Below are 19,015 nucleotides of genomic sequence, written 5' to 3' on the forward strand. Positions count from 1 at the left end.
TTGATTTGTAATTTTTTCATATGGCCTTTGGAAAAGTATTTTGTATTGAGATCTGTGTAGTATTTATAACATTACTGCATGTTTTCAGTGTTGTTATACTTAATCAGGTGTCATGATGAGCCATCACTGAGTTACCTTGCTTTTGTACAGCAGGGTTTCCAGTCCCACTTCTTCCACACATCACTTTCATGCTTGTTCTTGCAGCAGGGACCATACATGAGCAATCCAGCAAATTACCTGTGCTCCCGAGGAGGGATTGTATGAGTATACAGAGGCAAAGCCATGTATTCCTGTATTATTATCTCATTTCTAGTGTTTGCCTCTCTATGCGACAGAACATTTTGTTAGAGAGAAGTGACTTTTGTGTCATTTTTTCCCATGGGTTTAGCTTAATCTCTTTTGGAACTGACTTCACTTGTTTCTGTTGTACTGTTCTTTAGATGAATTTGCTGTAATACTTTCAAAACTTTTTTTTCTTCAAAACTTCTGTTCATTCTGTATCTGTCACTGCTTACACTTCCTCTCTCCTAAGTGATTCAGCTTAATTCATGAGGTGATAACTTTAAGCCCTTTAGTTTTGGGTGGGTTATTTTCCTCTGGGCCAACAGAAGTAGTTCAGATTACTGATGTTCATCTGTCTTTTCCTTGAGTCCAGGTTTTTTTAAGTAATTGCATTTCTGAGATCCACAGAAATGAAGATTTTCCTTTGCCTCCCCAGTAAAACAGAGTTGAATACCTGTATAAAAGGCACTGTCTATAGCACAGTAAAAAGCTCAGTGTTTCCATTAGGTCTTACAAATATTTCCTAACTTCACCGTGAGAGGAGGCAGGTGAGCTGGCTGCTCTGGGATGGGCGAGGGACACTGCTCCTCGGCGCTCCCCGACCTGATGGTGCCAGTTTCGGAGCACTGAGTCCGCTCTGTTGCCGTATTTCTCAGGGACTGTTGGTGTGAGATGCTCATGACTCATTGAGGAAAACCAGAAGCATCACACATCTGAGCATGTTCCTCGCAAATGCGTGGTCCTGACGTGAAAGTGAAAAATAAACAGAAGATAAACAAGGCCTTTCCTCCCTCTGCCTTTCCACGCCTGTTCTTGGGTACAACCTGATGGTGTGACCTGTTGTGTTTTACCCTGATGTAATTCTGAGTGTTGGTTTCTTGGGACCTTTTTGTATCACTTCTCTTGTACTTTGTGAGTGACTTAAGTGGAGACATCATCTCTCGCTTTCCTGTGTTTCTTCCCGGGCAGAGAGAGAGAGGGATGGTGCCTGCTCCCATTTGCCTGGAGTCTGTGTTTACTGCCGTTATCTGCAAAACTAGTTACATCTTGAGATCATGAGCGGTGCTTTCAGAACAGGTGCGGGCTCCATCTCATATGCCACCGGCCTCGCCTCCCACTTGCAGCGTCCGCGAAGCTGGGCCTCGGGTCAGGACCTCCGAGCCCGGGAAAGGCACTGGGCCGGACCCCGCGGAGGGCCGGTGTCCGCGGCTGCCGGGGAGCCGCCGAGCCCGCCCGCGGAGCTGCCGCCCGTTCCCTGGGCAACACCGCCACCTCCCGGCCGCGAGGAGCCGCTGACTGCCCCAGCCCTGCCTGCCCCAGCCCTGCCCCAGCCCTGCCGCAGCCCTGCCCGAGCCCTGCCTGCCCCAGTCCTGCCTGCGTCAACGCTACCCGCCCCAGCCCTGCCGGTCCGCCGGCCGAAGCCCAGAGGCGCCCCAGCAGGCTGGCGGGCAGCCCCGCCGTTGTTTCGCGTCAGAGACTGACGCTGATGTTCAGTGAGCTCAACCTCGCAGGTGCGACCCAGAGGTTTGAAATAAGGAGGAGGGAGAACGGGCAGAAGGTTTAAGGAGGGAAGGAGCAGTATGTGTTTTAAATTAGGATGTGTTCTGAAAGTATTTGAAGAATTCTTGTAATCCTTGTAAAATTTATTTTAATAGGTATTGATTTAAGATAAAATCCACGTGGTGTAGTCCCTGTTCTGTGGTAGGTGCCCAGGAGTTTTTAAAGTAGGTTTCCAGCAGATATGCTCACGTCTGCAAAACCAACATTTACTTTCCATCACTGCTTGTTGAAACATCCCTGGCAGTCAGCTTACTGCTGTAATGACATTCAGAGGCAGGACACCAACTCTGGTCAGTGTTTGCACAGCGCTCACTGCTGGGACCCTGAGGATATTACAAGATAAATGTAAAACGGTTGTTATTTCCGGAAAGCAAATACGAAAGTCTTGTGAGCAGAAGTGAAATGTAGTTGCTACTTTTGTTATTTTAATATTTACAGGAAGATTTTTTTCTTATTTATATAGCTCTAGTTTCTCCAGTCACTTGTGAAACTCTGTTCTCTGAAAATCTTTCAAGACTTTTCTCCCTTAACGTGGCAAAGCTTCTGATGAATTAAAATAATACTTCTCAAGACCTTATAGAGCACAGCGGTGCTTTTGCTTTACACGGAGAGGAATTTAAATTTTGCCTGTTTGAAGCTAAAAACGCCAGGATGTGTTTTGCTGCATTATAAGGCTATTTTGTGCAAATTTGTCCACGCAAACTGTGCCTGCTGGGAAACATTGTGAGGTCCAAGGCCGTGCTTGCTGCACATACCAGGACACGGCTGAGTTCAGAGTGCACAAAGCGGCCCGTATGCCCAGTGGCACTGTTTCCAGAGAGCCGTACCAGACTGGGTTTTGTCAAGAGTCAACGGTGACAGTCGACAACTTACTGTCACCCTCATGGGATTTCCAGAAAGATGTGGATGAAGCTGCTGGGCCTTAGACCGAGGTGTTGGATGGAACCAGGAAAGTAGCAGCACTGTCTGGTTTGTCCCACTGTTGTTGGATGTTGCACCATGAAGCCCTCTGAGGAGCTGCTTTGGACAAGGCTGATCCTCACCGTGTGATGAATGGCTTTGTGGAGGGTGTGCTTCATGGGTAACAACGGAATACGCAGCCATGTCTGCTCTGAGCCCATCCCACGTTCCGGGCCTGTTGCTGTCTGAAATCATTGCTGCTTCAGAGCAGCCCGTCAACTTTTCCAAGTCCAAACCTGTGCTTAAGTGGAAAGGAATTAAATAAAACATTGTTCTTCAAATTCTTGGAGGGCAAAAAGAAAAAGAAAGGAAAATATTTTACTAGATTCCCTCTGTCTTAGTGTGGAAACAAAAATGCCTTCTGAAACTCATAGACATATTTTGCAGTTCTAAGCTACATGGTGTTTTGATGCTAGATTCAATTATTTAAACTGAATGGTACTTGTTTAATGCAGCTTTCAGCTTTTTAAAATGCTGCTTACTTTTAGAGGTTATTTGCTAAAATAAACTCGAAGGATTTACCAGACAGGAAACAGTTTTAAAATACAGGTGTTTAAGAGAAGCTGATTGTTGTTTTGACTGCTTGTTATTATGTGCAGCCCTGTAAAAGCCATCAAATTTTGAACTTGTTGCTTCATTATGGATACTAACAGATTTGTGCTTATTGATTGTTTCGTTGTTATCATTAAATTGTTCAGCACATTTAAAATTCCCACTGATATATATCTCTACCCAAATTTGAAATGCAGGAATGAGACGTTGCCAGCAAAATCAGTTGCTCCTTGCCAGTATAAGCATCTTTAACTTATGGTTTAAGGAGCCCTGTTTAATATGCGGCCTCTAGTGTTAGTCCCAATACTGTCTCTTTGTATAGCATGGCAGTAATTAAAGTGTCAGTAATTGTTATATGATCGTAATTCATCTGGTGTTACACTTTGCTAAAAGAAGTTATATGTGCAACCTTAATCTCACTGGAGAATTGGCCGTGAGTGACTGCTGCACTAGTATAGAGCTTCAGTGAAGCCAACTGCACTCCTCTGCAGCCTGTGTTATGTGTGACTGAAAGGCCCGGCAGAGAAAGGGAAAAAAAAAAATCTGTACCTCTTGTTTCATTTTCAGGACAACAAACTCCTGGATGGAAAAGAGCTGCAGATGTCAGGTTATTTCGTTTTCCAGATAATGTGACTGTTACAGCATCACCGCGCACACCGAGTGTGGTTCTCAACATTTCCTGAAGAATAAGAGGGAAAAGAGTAAAAACGTGATGGGATGAAGTTGGTTTCTGAGAGTATTTGATGATGCTAATTATCCTTATCTGTAACAGAGAGAACAGGCAATAGTGTTGCCACAGTTAACATGAAGTGTGTGATCTTGTGAAGGAGAGACCTGTCACAGCCAGAGCTCTTCAGGAGGTTTAAAAATTGAGTGCTTCTGCAGTCAGAATTACTGTGGAAATTCATAAGAACCCAGCATAGGTGAGGACTACGGGGTCAGATCTCCTCGTAAATAAATACTGCACCAAAATCATTAAAATGCTGCAGCTTTTGGAGCACTTTGCTGTCTCACACCAGTGGGTGACATTTACACCTTCGCAGAGAAACTGTTATAACACTGGTGAGGTTGAGGAGGACCTTGATGTGACAGCCTTTGAAACCCACTTTGTGAATGAGAACGCAGTGTGAAGTGACCTGATAGTTGCATACTGAAATAAACAAGTTGCCTTCTATGTTTTATTGATCTTCCTCTTTCCTGGAGAAGAAAATTTGCCATTAAAAGTACTAATATATGATTGAAGTGACAGAAAGATTGCCTTTGATTTAAAGGCTGTGCACATGAATTGCATAGCAGTAAAAATGTTTCAACTCTAACAGGATCTGACACAGGAGTCTTCAAAACCCCGATTCCAGCAGTGCTCAGAGTTGCTTCCCTTGCGGGTTTGTTGCTGAATCATTTTGAAAGTGTGAGGAACAGCATCTAAACATGACTACATGGCAGTGAGCCAAACTGCCAAGCTGTACAAGCCACTTCAGTAGTCTGAGTAATGCAAAGGCAGAGCAGCCTGAATTTATGATGAATTGTAGGTGTAAAGGTACATCTTGAGACATCTGCAGTTCTTCACGATTTGTAAAAGGAGGTAACTTTTGATGCTGCTACTGAATGCTGTAACTAGTGCTGCTGGGAGGCTGGGACTGCAACAAGGTACAGTTTTCCTGCCTCTTGTACACCTTTATAATGCCTCTCAAGGCAACGAGCTTGTCTCCTCTGGATGATACACAAGGAATGGGCACAGGTTTGAATGACACAAAGTGTGTAATTGTTAATCTGTTGCATTTTGTAATTTTCTCCCGTACTTGTCATAACAGCAGTTTGTTCAGAGTTGCATTTGAGGAGAGAAGATTTGGGCACGGGTTACACAGTATGTCTCTAATTTAGAAGAGGCCAAATTCTAGCCAAGCAAAGCAGTGGTAGGGGGTTTGCACTGGGGTTATGGTATATTCTGTGTTCTGGAGGGTGCATGTGTGTGTGTTTGGGTCTATTAGTATGTTTATTGATGCCAGGCCTGTCTGTAGATAGCACAGACCTGACAGCAGCTCAGGTGTTCTGAGGCAGGTGTGGAAAGTTTAGCACAAATAAATCAGCGTGGCTGCTCCTGCCGTAAGACCACTGCTTGGCATCTCTCAATGTGAGCAAATGGCAGTGTATAAGTGGTCAGAGGTGCTGAGCATCAGGTGCGAGGGCTGGGCTGACATGACACAGCTCTGCCAAAGCGGAGTGAGAACAAGGCGGAGGCTGGCATAGCACCAAATGCTTTGTATCCGTGCGGGTCAACTGGAAAAAGACCTTTTGCTGGTATCGCTTTTTTTCCAGTTGAAGACCCAGTTTAAGCTGTGCTGGCAGACCTCTTTCACTGGGATTAACTGTGCATCCATTAAGAAGTTTGCTAAGTCAGCCTTACTCATACCACTGTGGAGCAGTCATTTTAAATCCAGGGCTCTCAGCTAGTGGCATCCTTCTGCCCCTCAGTGCTGGTTGCCAGCTTCTAAGTGTTGCTGATGGGAGGGTATTGCAAGCCAGAAGCTTGTTTTTGGATATGTCTTCTGCTACTTGTATTCATATCTTATAAAGCTACCTGAACTATTTTTCGACAGGCGGCATTGTAACAAAAGCAGTCTGGCCATATCTCTAGGATCTTATGATCTAATTTATCTTTGTTACTTGGGTAAATTAGCCCACACAGAGCTCTGTGGTCTTGTCTGGTCATTTATTGATTCCTGCCTTACGAAAATCTCCCTCTATGGGTCTGCATTATAGAGGGTACATGTGCTTTGGTAACCTGTCCCTCCAAACAGCAATTCAGAAGGAGCTGTTAATAGGTGAAAGTGCACAAGGAATTTGGATTTTGCAAATGTTTAGCACAAATAAATCAGCATGGCTGCTCCTGCCGTAAGACCACTGCTTGGCACCTCTTGGTGTGAGCAAATGCCAGTGTGTAAGTGATCAGAGGTGCTGAGCATCAGGTGCGAGGGCTGGGCTGACGTGACACAGCTCTGCCAAAGTGGAGTGATAACAAGGCTGAGGCTGGCATAGCACCAAACACTTTGTATCCATGCGGACAAATCCAAATTTCTGGCTTTCATCTTTCATATCTGTCTATATTTAAAATGCAAGCAGCAGAGACTGTGTATGTATGTCTGTATTACATGTAAAATACATAGAGGAGACAAAGATTGAATTTACACTGCAGTGCTGATGGTTAAATTGTGAATTTGCAGCCCATTACTTCGTAAGCTATTTCAAAGTGTGTTAGTGCTCGCAAGAAATTCCTGTTGGATTCCTAGTTAGAGCGCACAGGTAGCTCTGCGACTCTGCTGTGTTGCCCTCCGCCTGGTCTCGTTCCGTCAACTGATCCCTCAGCAGCTCATCTGCTTTCCCCACCACGACCACAGGAGCCCCTGGCATTTTTTCTCTCCTTGGGAGGTTTTCTTCTGTCACTCTCCAAACACCACAAGTGTCTATCAACGCCTTAGCAGTGCAGCCACCAGTCTGGATCATTGCTCCGTTTCGTGAAATAATTTATTAATAGATTTGCTGCTAATTTTGCTTCAGGGCCTGGTGTCAGGGACATGAAAGTTCACTAGTCAAACATCAGAATTGTTCATTTTAATAGGCTTTTGATAAGTCTGTGATCAGAGTCCCATATACACAGATATGGACACTCGTGCAAGAGAGGTACAGTGTGCTTCCTAGGTTCAAAAGTAACATTAGAAAGCCCAATGATTAGTGTTTATATGGGACTCAGCTCTGAAATAGCAACATTTGGTATAAATGGATGGTCATACTGAGCAGCTTTCTGTAGATAACATTTAGTAAAAGAAGCAGAGGAGGGTTGAAGAAGTGGTTGGAATGTCACATCAGCCCAAACACTGTGATAAATAACTCACACTGATGTCAGGAAAAGCAGAGGATTGGAGATTTTGAACCCACTGAATTTACAAATGTTCTGTCCTTGTCATTGTTCTATCATCCCGGAATGCTCATATGCAACTTATCTCCATGTGCTGTTTCCACATTCCCACCAAGCATCATTGTTACTTCACACAAAGTATAATATCTTCAATTTTTTATTACAAGAAAAGTAAATTGTAAAATAAAGCACATAAAAGTTATGATGAACAAAAAGACTCCTTGGAAACTTCAGCTGCTTTAATCAAAAAGGGGTAAGACTCCTGCTGCTAATGATTGTTAATAATTCACAAACAAGATTTAAAGTGAATATAGTGTAAAGGAAAATTGCTATTGCTAGAAGCCCTAAGCTGTTGTAGCTTTGATGATGCTCCTTGCTGACACTGAGTGGTGCAATTACCACATGCTGACGGAGGAGAGCTACAATTACCACATTTTCTGAGTCAACTGCTGAGACTTTTTTTTAGTTGGCATTGGTATTTATCTATGTGCTTATTGTAGACAAATTCTATAAAGTCCTTCCTTAATATTTGTAAGAGCATACTAGGGAGAGACCTAGATATTTCATTTTTTTCTTTCTTCTTCCCCCCTCTACCGTAAAAGTTGACGCTTTGCATTAAATCCCTCTCATGAGCACGAGTCTACACTTCCAACTTAGCTGAAATCACTGTGGGTGTCAGTGGGGTGCTCTGTGTAAGAAAAATAGTAGCAGGGAGTGCTGGAGGCCATGAGAAATTTTATATGACATAATTTTGCCCTTTATCATGGGTGATGTTCATTTGCTTATTTTTGTAAGCCCAGTGGTAAATATGTGGATAATCAATTTTTGTCTTAGATTTACCAAGGACCCAGTACTGTTTTGAGGGGACGAAAACACATTGTTTCCATTTAACAGCGTGAGTGCCATGATTGGCAAGGTAGAAAACACCTTGAGTAGCTGTTCATACACCTGTGCATGTATTCTTATAAGTCATTTTGACTGTGATTTTTTTTTTTCAGTCCTGCTTTTCTGATATAAATATTTTAAGATTCATCTGAGTTCAGGAGCAAATTGTTTGGAAAATTTGGTGCTAAAATGGGTTCATCTCTTTGCAAGAATGGAGTGACAGGAAGGAGAACACATTTTCATCCTTTCATCAGAATACTGCCTGAGCCTTGAGTTTGGACATGACTGACAACAGAGGCTGGGCACATAGCTTGTTTGCCCGCAGAGTGTGTCATGGAGCGTACAGATAAGGTCTAGGAAGGATCTGGGTGTTTCACAGTTTTCATATTCCTTTTGTAAAATAATAAAAAAAATATAAAATTATAAAAATAATAGTAAAATACAAACAAAACTACTATGCAAAAATAATTAATATTTATTAAAAATCATTAAACTATGTTCAGGGAATATTAAGCTTACACTAGCACTAGAAAATAGATGGGAAACAACCAAGCAATCTGATGTCCATTCCTGTAGACACGTATATATGACAAATTCTTTCATAAAATGATCTGACAGTATTCTAAAAATTATTTTAAGACCGCACTTTCTTCATTTTTAGTATTTGTCAGTGCGATGTGAGGCTGTGAACCATCTGAGATCCAAAGCATCCCACCTCATAGGCTGTAGTTGCTGGATGTGTCCCAGCTTCAGTCATCAGGGCTCAGCTCAGCAACTCCCGTGAGAAAGGACAGACTTTAGTCCTTGGTCACTGATGCCACACCTGGGTAACACCAGATGTCCCACGTCAAATCGCTGTGGAGCTCCACTTGACAGTGCTTACCAGCTCTGCCGCCTCAGGGACATGCCCACTCCACTGGATGACAAGCAGCCCCCAGTGGTCCAGGCTGCTGTGCCCAGAGTACAGTACCCACTCCAAGCAGCAGATCTTTAGAAATTGCTGGAAGAGGTATGTTGTTCTGTTTGCCTCTGCATTTCACACAGTGTGCAGAAGATGGGTGAATCTGATTGTTGGTGGCTTTGCATTTTCCAAGCAAGTCCTGGATTTTCTGGAAGAGGTAAAACAACTTAGGTTGAGTAGAAAATATATCAAATACAGTGCTGGTGACTCACCTCATTAACTGCATCTTGCCAATGGCCTTACACCTTCTGAACTTTTTTTTTAATTTATCTTTTCATGACTGGCCACTCATTTGTCATGTTGACAGGCAATGGCCTTCTGAGAACACTAGCTACACTTATGGGATCATTGAGGCCGAACGGAAGATGGAGAAAATAGCAAGAAATATAAAACTGCTGGTCTGTCTCTAGACCAGGTAGCCAGATAAATGATCATTGTGAATCTGTTTGAGCATAAAACCACGAGTATTCTGTTAGTATAAGCAACTTGATCTACTTCAGCTTCAAAGAAGAGCCTAAAGCGAAAAGATATTTCATTATAGGCGTGGAGGAAATAGATGTTCACAGGCTGTTGACTATCCTTGAACTGTGCATACTGACTCAGGAGAAATGTAGATGTATGGAGGGGAATATAGAGGGGATGGGAGCCATTCCTTGACCTGGATCCAGCAACACTTTCTGTTATGAAAACACGCCCAACTGTTTGTTTTCAGAAGATCTCAAATGTCTGTTAGTGAAAACATGTCAGGGTCAAGGGCTTCCCTTGGGTGTCCTCTGAAAGAGCCTGTGAAATGTGGAATCTGTAAATCAGCCAGAAAATATCTTTTTGGGAAGTTGAGTTGTATGAGGGCTGTCTGCTGGGCTTAACCTGCAGGGGAGGTTAAGATGAACTTTGCTGGAAACACATAAAAGAATCTGTGTCTTGGTCTGACAGAGAAGAGTCTTGTAAAGGATTTGCTCAAGCCTTCACCTTGTCTTATGAGGTTGAATCTGACTTTTCTCATTTGAGGAAGGGTATAAGTAGTGTTTCTAGGTGGGCAGAAGTAGGTTGCAGTGATAGAAACAGCCACAAGCAGAGGCAAGGCCAATGTGTGAGGGTAACCCTAAAAATGAAGGTGTTGTGGGAGATGGCAGTAAAGAGTTTTCATTATGATTGAATATTAATTAGTGACATGGCTATTAATGATGACAGTAATTAACAGAGGAAGGAAAGACTTGTCATTGTCCCGAGGGTGAATAATCAGTCTTGGCAGGTGATAAATAATGGTTCAGCAAACTCAGCAGAAAGATAATCTGTCTGCCTCAGGACAACTGGAGAACAGCTATAAAATCTTCCAGGCTCTTGGCAACATTCAGGAATGACTTCATGTTTTTAACAGAGACAAATTAAAATCCGTGATCTCAAGTGCCATTTATATTCTGGAGTGGCTGATCACAGGAGTTCTGGTTGAGTCGGTGCCTTCAGTTTACTTGCCCCTTTAAACCTTTCTTTTTTAATCTTAATAACAGGGAAGAAGGACTGGGGAACCAGCTCTCAGCGTTACTTTAATTTTTCATTGCAGTTTCATGAGAATTGAATAAATTCGTCAAAAGAGGCATGGAGCTGGGGACAGGATCGTTCTGTGTCAAAATGGACACTTAATCCTACATTAAGCATTTCTGTATATCTGGAAAGGGATAATGCAGAATGTGCTTCATCTACCTTGAGCAAAGCGATGCACTACTCTAGATGATTTCAAGATATGAGGTGTTGCGTCGCTTGGCCATCCATCATAAGCCTAAGAGGTCCTGCAAGCCTGTAATCTAAGACCAAAACTAAGAGAACTAGTGGACTTTTTAGTCTTGAGCAAAGACAGCATTTTATGAGGTTTTGTTTTGTTTCTAGCAATACAGAAGCACTTCAATTTGCCTTCTGGAAATGGTTTTCTAAACCCAAATGTTTTGTTCTATTTTTAGGATATTTTTGTTTTGTGAAAGGCAAAAGGGAACATCCATGTTTATAAAATAGAATACTTTATTAACAAACTTGTCAAAACAACAGTTACTGGCTCGGAACATTTTCTCCATATGTTATTCAGCTAGCACTGTTCACTAGCTGTGTTCTCATCTAGGAGGTAGCTTTGCACCTCTCAGACATCTGTTTCTGAATAAATTTACAATTCACAAAACAAATGGTGCGACTTTAGGATGCACCTGGCAAGCTGGTTTCAGTAGAGGCAGCGAAGAGCTGGCACCATTGCCAGAGGCATTGGTTCAATGGTACTACAAAGTACTGCCTGCAGTTCTGGTGACCCCAGTGCAAAGAAATGGAACTTAAATTTGAAAAGTTGCTGAATGGTAAGGTAGAGGGAGAGAACATCTTAAGGGGAGATTAAAAGTTTGCTTGGTTTAGTGAAATGGAGGTAGGGAGACAATGTGTCAGTCCTTTGTGGAAACACTCAGGAGGAGCTACTAAGGAATAAGAATAATTCTTTCCATTAAATGATAATATGGGTTGATTTCAAATGCATATAAACTGCATATTAATAAACTTAGGCTCAAAGTTACAAGAGTTTTGTCAAAAAAAAAAAAAGGATAGTGGCAACTTAAATTGCTCTTAAGTAGAGTCAGGAGCTATGGAGAGTGACCATACTGCTGGTGTGATCACTATCAAGTAACACCTCAACAGTGGCTTGGTTACAGGCATACTGAATGCCACTTTCTTCTCCAAGACGTTGCTTGTCTTTGACATAAGTGAGACTTTCCTCTGCCTTTTTTCGACTGGTAACTCAGTTCCAGACTTTTAGGTTATTTATATTAGAGGTACAAGGTGTCAGTAAAGTCTCCTTTGTCTCCTTGCTAGCTAGTGCTTGCAGAAACGTAACTCCCAGTATGCTGAGCAGAGAGAGAAGCAACTGAGGGAGAACGAGTTGCATGGAACCATTAGAGTTCCTATCACACGGAATAATTCTTAGGACTTAGTACCTGTCAATAACTGTATAATTACAGTGTGACACAGGAAGGAAAAACATTCTGAAACCTCAGTAGAGTTAAAAAGGAAAATTGAATAAAATTAATGTCAGTTCTTATTGTATCTATCTCAATGTTATCTCTCTCTAGGGTTCCCAAATCCTGTCGTCTCAGGGTTTAATGCTTTCTCCACTTTTTTTTTTGTTTTGTTTTGTTTTTTGAGGTGCTGATATTGTGCAGTGGCTTATGAAGAACCTCAGCATTGAGGATCCAGGTAAGGTGACCACAGGTGAGGAAGAACAGATACTTCATGTGTATTGTGTGTGTGCCATTAGACAATAGATACTATTGTCTATTCTCTAAATTACCGGTGGAACAGCAAGGTTGATTTATGCATTGAAGGCAAGGAGGAGGGAAAGAGATAAGAATCAACGTCTTAATTAAGTCTAAAGCCTTACACTGCAATACACAGAAAGCACTTTGCAGGAATCTTAGCCTGTCTGTGAAATTGTTGCTACCTAAGAAAGCCCAGTTGATTTTAAGGTTGTTCCCAGACCTGGAAGGGAAGTTGGTGGATGTGTGTGGTTAAACAGGCAAAGGCAATGACAGGTTTTCTTTATGAGGAGAAAGGTGGCCATGACTGACAGGACGTACTGGCCAAGGATGACACGGACACCATCATAGGATGTGATGGTGGATGATAATTTATCACAGCAGACAGATGAATGGATAATCAGCCATAAAGAGTGATCAGTGGATGAACCCAGTCCAAGTAGTCCACTCTTTAGAGAAACCAAAATCTTTTTGGCACAGTGAAGAACTATTGGGAAAAGAGGAAGAAAGGATCTGCAGGTCCAGAAGTTTCCTTTTCTGGAAAGGAAAAAATCCAGCATCTAACCTCCCAGTTTTTCTGCTGCCTACTGTCACCATGTAAAAGCAGAGATAGAGGCAGTGTTGTCCCATCCAGGGCATGTCTATAAACATATCCCTCCTCGTGAGTCCAGTCAAGTCCCAAATCTGAATTTCAGCTGCAGACAGGAGCTTTATTGTCTGCCTGGGGGCACATGAGCAGCTAATATGTGTGCTTTGCAACTCTGAGAAAGCTGATGCAGCTTTTTACAGCTGACACCGGTTGAAAATCTGTGCACATGTGCCTCTGTGGTGGTGAAGGTTGCCTTGGCAGTTGTTGGATACATGTTCTCCTTTACCTCAGCACCATTTCCTCTAACAAATGGTGGTGCTACAGTGTCAGGATTTGTCTTTGCAAATAAACACGCCATTAATGACCTGGTGTTGCAAGTGTTTGTTGGATTTGATAGAGGCAAGTAGGGTTCACTGATGGAACAGGCTTCTTGTCAGCTGTCACCTGTGGTGGGTAATGTGCTTTGAATTGAATTTCAGACTCTAGAGATGAACTGGTGTGTGACATTTTGTAAATATGAAACCAGTAGGTTAAACATTTGAACAGTGTTTCATCTATGTTGTAAGGCTGATTTCTGCTCTCCTCTTTGCACAATTTAGTTGGAAGGCATAAGGATGTGGTGAGGGTACAGAGGCATGTTTGAACCACGTCTTCACATGAGTCATTGCTAGGGCTGCTGCTGCAAGCAGAGAACTGTACAGTGCACATCTTCCTGACACATCCCTGCTCTCTTTTCTCTTCCACAGGGGAAGCAATACACTTGGGAAGTCTTATCGCTGCACAGGGTTATGTCTTTCCGATCTCAGACCATGTCCTTACCCTGAAAGATGACGGGACATTCTATCGGTTTCAGGTTGGTGAGCCCTCTGCTTTCCTTGTGGCCCCTTCTGCTGCCCATGCAATAATACCACTGAAATCACCCGCTCTTTATCCCTAAGCACCCGTTAGGTCTATGAAGCCAGGGATTGAAGCTGTCTTGATAGAAGTGTCAGGAGTCTGTGAAGTTCCTTGGAAAAGATCTGCTTTAGAATCCCAAATCACTCTTTTCTGCCTTCTGACCTACAGTTTTTGCATAAATGAACTGGTATGTCCTGTGATTATTTTGGTATGTGATTTCAATGCTGTTTTACTCAGAGTTGAACTAAACCAGGAGAAAGAAAATTACTCTTGGGTTCTAACTCTGGCAGAGTATTGAATAGCCACCCTCCTGTGCAAAATGGACCAGGACAAATTCTGGCACAGCACAAAATTCAAATTTTAATTTTTGGTTACAGATTGGTGTGGGAGGGGTCAAGCTTCAGGCTTTGCCTCTTTTACACAGGATGTGTAACCTTGGCAGTCACCTAAGCTGGGATGTCTCTATGTGTCAATGTCCCCATGCCTCTAGATGTGTTGAATTTTTAAAGCATCCTGCACTTGAGTTCATGCCCTTTCCAAAAACATCTGCTGTCTGCCTTCTAGATAACTAAGTGCTGTGCTGCAACCTTTTGGACAGATAGTGTGACTTCAGACGAAGCAATAAGTTCAAACCTGGAGTCAAACTGCCTAATCCTGCTGGCGAAATTTAAGTTTTTCTGTTACATGACCTCAGCCAGCTCCTTTGTCTTTCCTGTGACGTCTTTTCTGTTCACCCTCTCATTTCTCCTTTACACTTGTTTTCTCTTATTCACTTTTTATTTGAAAAGCCTGTTCTCTTTGCATCTGATGTTGCTACTGCTAATGTGATATCGTGTTATCACATGGCACGGAGAACAAAGCAGCCCAGGAGATCACAGACCTCACTTTGTCTCACCCCACCTTCTTGTTACCTGGCATCATTCAGGTTTGTCATGGCAGTTGCCTTGCTTTTCCAAAAGTCCTGCTCCTCTTGTTTTGCAAGACTTGTGGTTGCTTATTTAGTTGTATTTCCTTCTATTTTAAAAGAATCACACCATAAGGAGTTGTCCTGTGCAGCTCTCAGGAGCTAGATTTCACAAGCAGAGTAACATTTTATTGATTTTTCTTGTTTTAAGCCTGTTTAAACCACATCATCAAATTGTCTTGACTGCTTACAGACTTTTATTTCTCATATATTTTCTCACAACTTTTGGTTATTTTTTTGCCTGCTGTCATTTCCTGCAAGAGTTGTCCTCAGCCGTTTTCTGCAAAAATAACCTGATAGAATAGTTTTTCTTTTCCATTACTCTCTACTTGCCACTTTCTACCTCAACATCAGTCCTTACTTTAACAGTAGTTTATTGTCTGGTGAAGTTCATAAGACATGTATCAGTGAGGAGCATTGAACCCTGTTCTTTTTCATCCATCCATGTTTTCTCACTGTACCTTGATGCAAGGAGTAGTCTTTGTGCATGTAATGTCCCATGCCTGTTTGTGGCATTACATGGGTAATGCAAAACAGTGTTCTGTAATTTGTGTGATCACAGGGAAATTATTTTTCATTCATGTTAAAACTGAAATACAACTACATGTAGTAATTTCTTGTAATTAATTGTAGCAACTGCAATATGCAGACCTGGGTAGGAGACAAAAGCAGGAAGCTTAGCAGGACTCCTACTTTCAGAATGACTCTAATCAGCTGAGTTTGGACATCTACCATCTGTTCTATTTAAAAAGTAAATTGTTTTGTAGGCTGCCAACCACACTGGTAGATGCTCCAAAAAAAAGCAAGCGGTGTGTAGTATATATAAAAGCCCCTGAGGTTTCTCATGCTCCAAAAAAAAAAATAGATCCAGGGTGCCTGTGAATTCCTGGGGAAAGAGGAGGTTCTGGAGATAAAGAGGGGAAGAGGCCCACATTCAGTTAAGAAGGCAACATGGTCTAAAATGTCATCAGGATATTGGACATCCTCCTCAAGAGATGCTTGTATTATAGTATCTCTATTTACCTGAAGTGAGGAATGTTAAAGATGATACCTTCCTGTAAAAGCTTCCTCCCTTTTACCAAGATCTGTGGCAGTGTTTCCCCTGAGGGCAGAAGCTAGGCTGTAGACTTTGTGATTCTTCTTGTACTTGTAATATTTTTCTGCATTTGAATTATTTTTTATCTCTAAAATTACAAAAATGCCTATATTGTTTCTTAGGCACCGTACTTTTGGCCTTCAAACTGCTGGGAACCAGAAAACACAGATTATGGTGAGAGTATAATTATTTTGTTGTAGAAAGTTAGTACAGAAATTTTGTGATGGAAAAAAATGTCCTTAAAACAATTAGTGTTGGCCTGCTAAACCCTTCATCAGCAGAATTTGTCAAAGTGCTGCATCAGAGGCAGATTTGTGCCTGTCTCAAATACATGAAGTGAAATCCTGGGTTGTCGCAAGCCCACGGAGCTGTAGCCATCAAGCTCAGTGGGGCCAGAGTTTTACCTTCATTCTTCTATAGCACTGTTCTTTTTGGCAGGATTTATGGCAATTACAGTACTGCGCCTTGGGAATCTTAAATAATACCAATATTGCTTTTGTGGGAAAACATACTCTGATCTGTAGCTGAATCTGATAGGTTGATCAATAAAAAGTTACCTCATCTGGGCAGTCATCTGGCTGATCAACAAACCAGTATATAACTGATGGCAACCCATAGTTAAAGGTCTCTGATATATGACATCAGACTTATTTTTCCCATTTTTTTAAGATTACCAGCTGAGCATGGTTTATGAGCTAATAAACTGCAACATGGTGCGTTAAACATGTGAGTGCCTGCAGACAGTGATAATACATAAAGAAAATATGTCAGTGTTGTTATCTTTAGCTGTCTGCTTGTAATATTGTTGTCTCTTCCAGAAATGCACTTCTTTCACAGCTAAATGATAAAATCAATTGTTGCATCCCAGTGTGGCATTGGAAGAAGAAGTAAATCCATGTGTGTGCTCGTAAAACAGGAGCTTCTGGAATGGCTTATTTTAAAATATCTCATAATGTAAGAACAGTTTAGAACCCGTCCCTGAATAATCAGGTTTTCTGTCTTTCCTGGGCAATAATTGCTCATCGATATGGGTTCTGGAAATCATTTGCTGGGGCGGAGAAGTAGCCAGTTATGTTGTCTGTCATGTAATAGTTCATTTGCAGTCCCCATCTGCAGGGGAGCGAGTGCAGACTTGTGTGTTTATCCCAGTGAGGGGACTGCTTAGGAGAAAACATGATGCTGTTCATTATATGCAAAACAATTTCCAGATTTTGCAGTCACCATATATGACTGTCTGAACTGTGCCAAATATGTGTTCTGTAAGTATCAGAATAGCAATCTGAAGAGGGAAGTTCTGTTTTTTCCTTTAGCATCTGATAAATAACTGGTTTTGCAGTTGGATTACTGTGCTGCAGGGGCATTGAGTGGAACAATGCACCTCAAAATAAAGCCTTATATGAGCTGACCCACAGCTGAACAAGCTGCAACCGCATTAGCTCTGAGCCCTGTAGTGACAGATTTTCATCTGTCCCAGAAATCTCTAACATATGCTTGTAATCAGTCTTTGCATATCAGAGGTCTGTACAGATGGAGTCTTCCCAGGAATTAATCCCAAACTAGCAGTAGACCCAAATCAAACTGAAATCCCAGCAGCTCTTCATACTTCTTTTGTTTGCATGGATCCACTCACAGGACAGGAACTAACTCATTAATACTAATGGTAGGTCACTGCCTAGCATGAAGAAATACTGTGAGATGACTGATTCTCACTTTGTTTGGTGTTGCAAATGGCTTACAGATGACATTGCTCCTGAGAAGTATGAACTGATAAGCTCTGGTTACCATGCATAACTTTGGCTCGTATGAATGTTAGAATTATAAGAATAGTAGAGAAGTTATATTAAGTAGTACCATTTAAAAATATATTTAAAATATAAGTTTCCAATGGAAAATGTCCATGAAGGTGTCAGAAAATTGTGTTTATCAGGAAACCAAAACCTCATGGTTTTCAAAGAAAAGCTGAAATTTTCTGGAAAAGATTTATTGCAGTTTTCTGTAGATGATGCTTTGTATTTTGCTCTGCCCTGGTTTGGTAGGCTGTTAGACACTCAGCACCAGGCCCTGCAGCAGGAGAGAGGAGGGCATAACACAAGGAAGGTAGAAAATTCACATGTAGATTCATCCCAGTATGAGAGCACTGGACCTCTGTTATGCTCTTTGTATCTGACTGTATGCCCAGGGTATGCTGGGGCCCTTGTATTAAAGCCTGTAATGGAAATGGGCTGAGCTGGCAGTCCAGCTGAAGCTTTCCCAGAAGGCAACCTGGGGCTGGTTTGGTGTCACGCACTGGGCTCGTCTTGCCCCTCGGAATCCCAAACCACATCAGTTTTTGCAGTGTCTGCCTCTGGTGGGATGTGAGAAGGCTTTTCCTGACCATTTGAAATGTGTAGGATAAGTGGATGGAGCATATGAAAAAAATGCTCAGATCATGCCTTTAAGACGTGGCCCATATTTCTGGTTTCATTTTAATATCCTGATTCTTTTTTCTTTTTCTTTTTTTTTTTTTTTTTAACAAAAGGGGAAAAGAGGTGCAGGGCTGCTCACTTTGGCAGGCATATTCCCAAAGTACTGAGGAGAACAGATTGCTAATGCTAAATCTTTTACCAGCCCCAGAAGTAATTGTGCCTTTCTCAGACAACTTGTTAGGTCCTGGCATCTACTCTCCACACTTTTAAACAAGATGTCCCAGATGTTAAAGGCCTCTGAGACTACAAGAGGGTAATGTCAGCTGGATATTCAGTCCTCTCATTTCTTGGTTTATGTTGCTTTCTGATGAGAACAAACAGTGCATGGACCACTTTTTTCTTTTTAATGATCTAGTCCTAATAATCTGTCAGTAATTGTTTTCTGTTCTGTTCCTTCCTTTAGCCATCTATCTTTGCAAACGGACCATGCAGAACAAAGCTAGGCTGGAGCTGGCAGATTATGAAGCCGTAGGTACACTGCTGCTAGAGTTTAATGCTGGGGGTGTGGGAAGATCTTTTCCTGCCAATTTAATGTTTCCATTTTGTGCTTTGGGGTCATCCGTTACTGTGTCTTTTGTTAGTTGTCAGAATTGTGGGAAGGCTGGTCCGG

The 19,015-nt window shown here is 42.0% G+C and overlaps 1 protein-coding gene across 3 annotated transcripts in view; it reads left to right on the forward strand.

Annotated features, from left to right (window-relative positions):
• Window positions 1-19,015, forward strand: part of RGS6 (regulator of G protein signaling 6) — a 287,036-nt gene that overhangs the window by 200,602 nt on the left and 67,419 nt on the right. For all 3 annotated transcript variants that reach the window (XM_065064488.1, XM_065064489.1, XM_021287283.2), the window contains 4 exons: window positions 12,285-12,335; window positions 13,730-13,836; window positions 16,063-16,114; window positions 18,809-18,873. In XM_065064488.1, coding sequence (XP_064920560.1) covers window positions 12,285-12,335; window positions 13,730-13,836; window positions 16,063-16,114; window positions 18,809-18,873 — 275 coding nt within the window. The remainder of the gene's footprint in view (window positions 1-12,284; window positions 12,336-13,729; window positions 13,837-16,062; window positions 16,115-18,808; window positions 18,874-19,015) is intronic.

The sequence above is a fragment of the Columba livia genome, chromosome 5 (assembly GCF_036013475.1).
Source record: "Columba livia isolate bColLiv1 breed racing homer chromosome 5, bColLiv1.pat.W.v2, whole genome shotgun sequence".
Lineage (NCBI taxonomy): Eukaryota > Metazoa > Chordata > Aves > Columbiformes > Columbidae > Columba > Columba livia.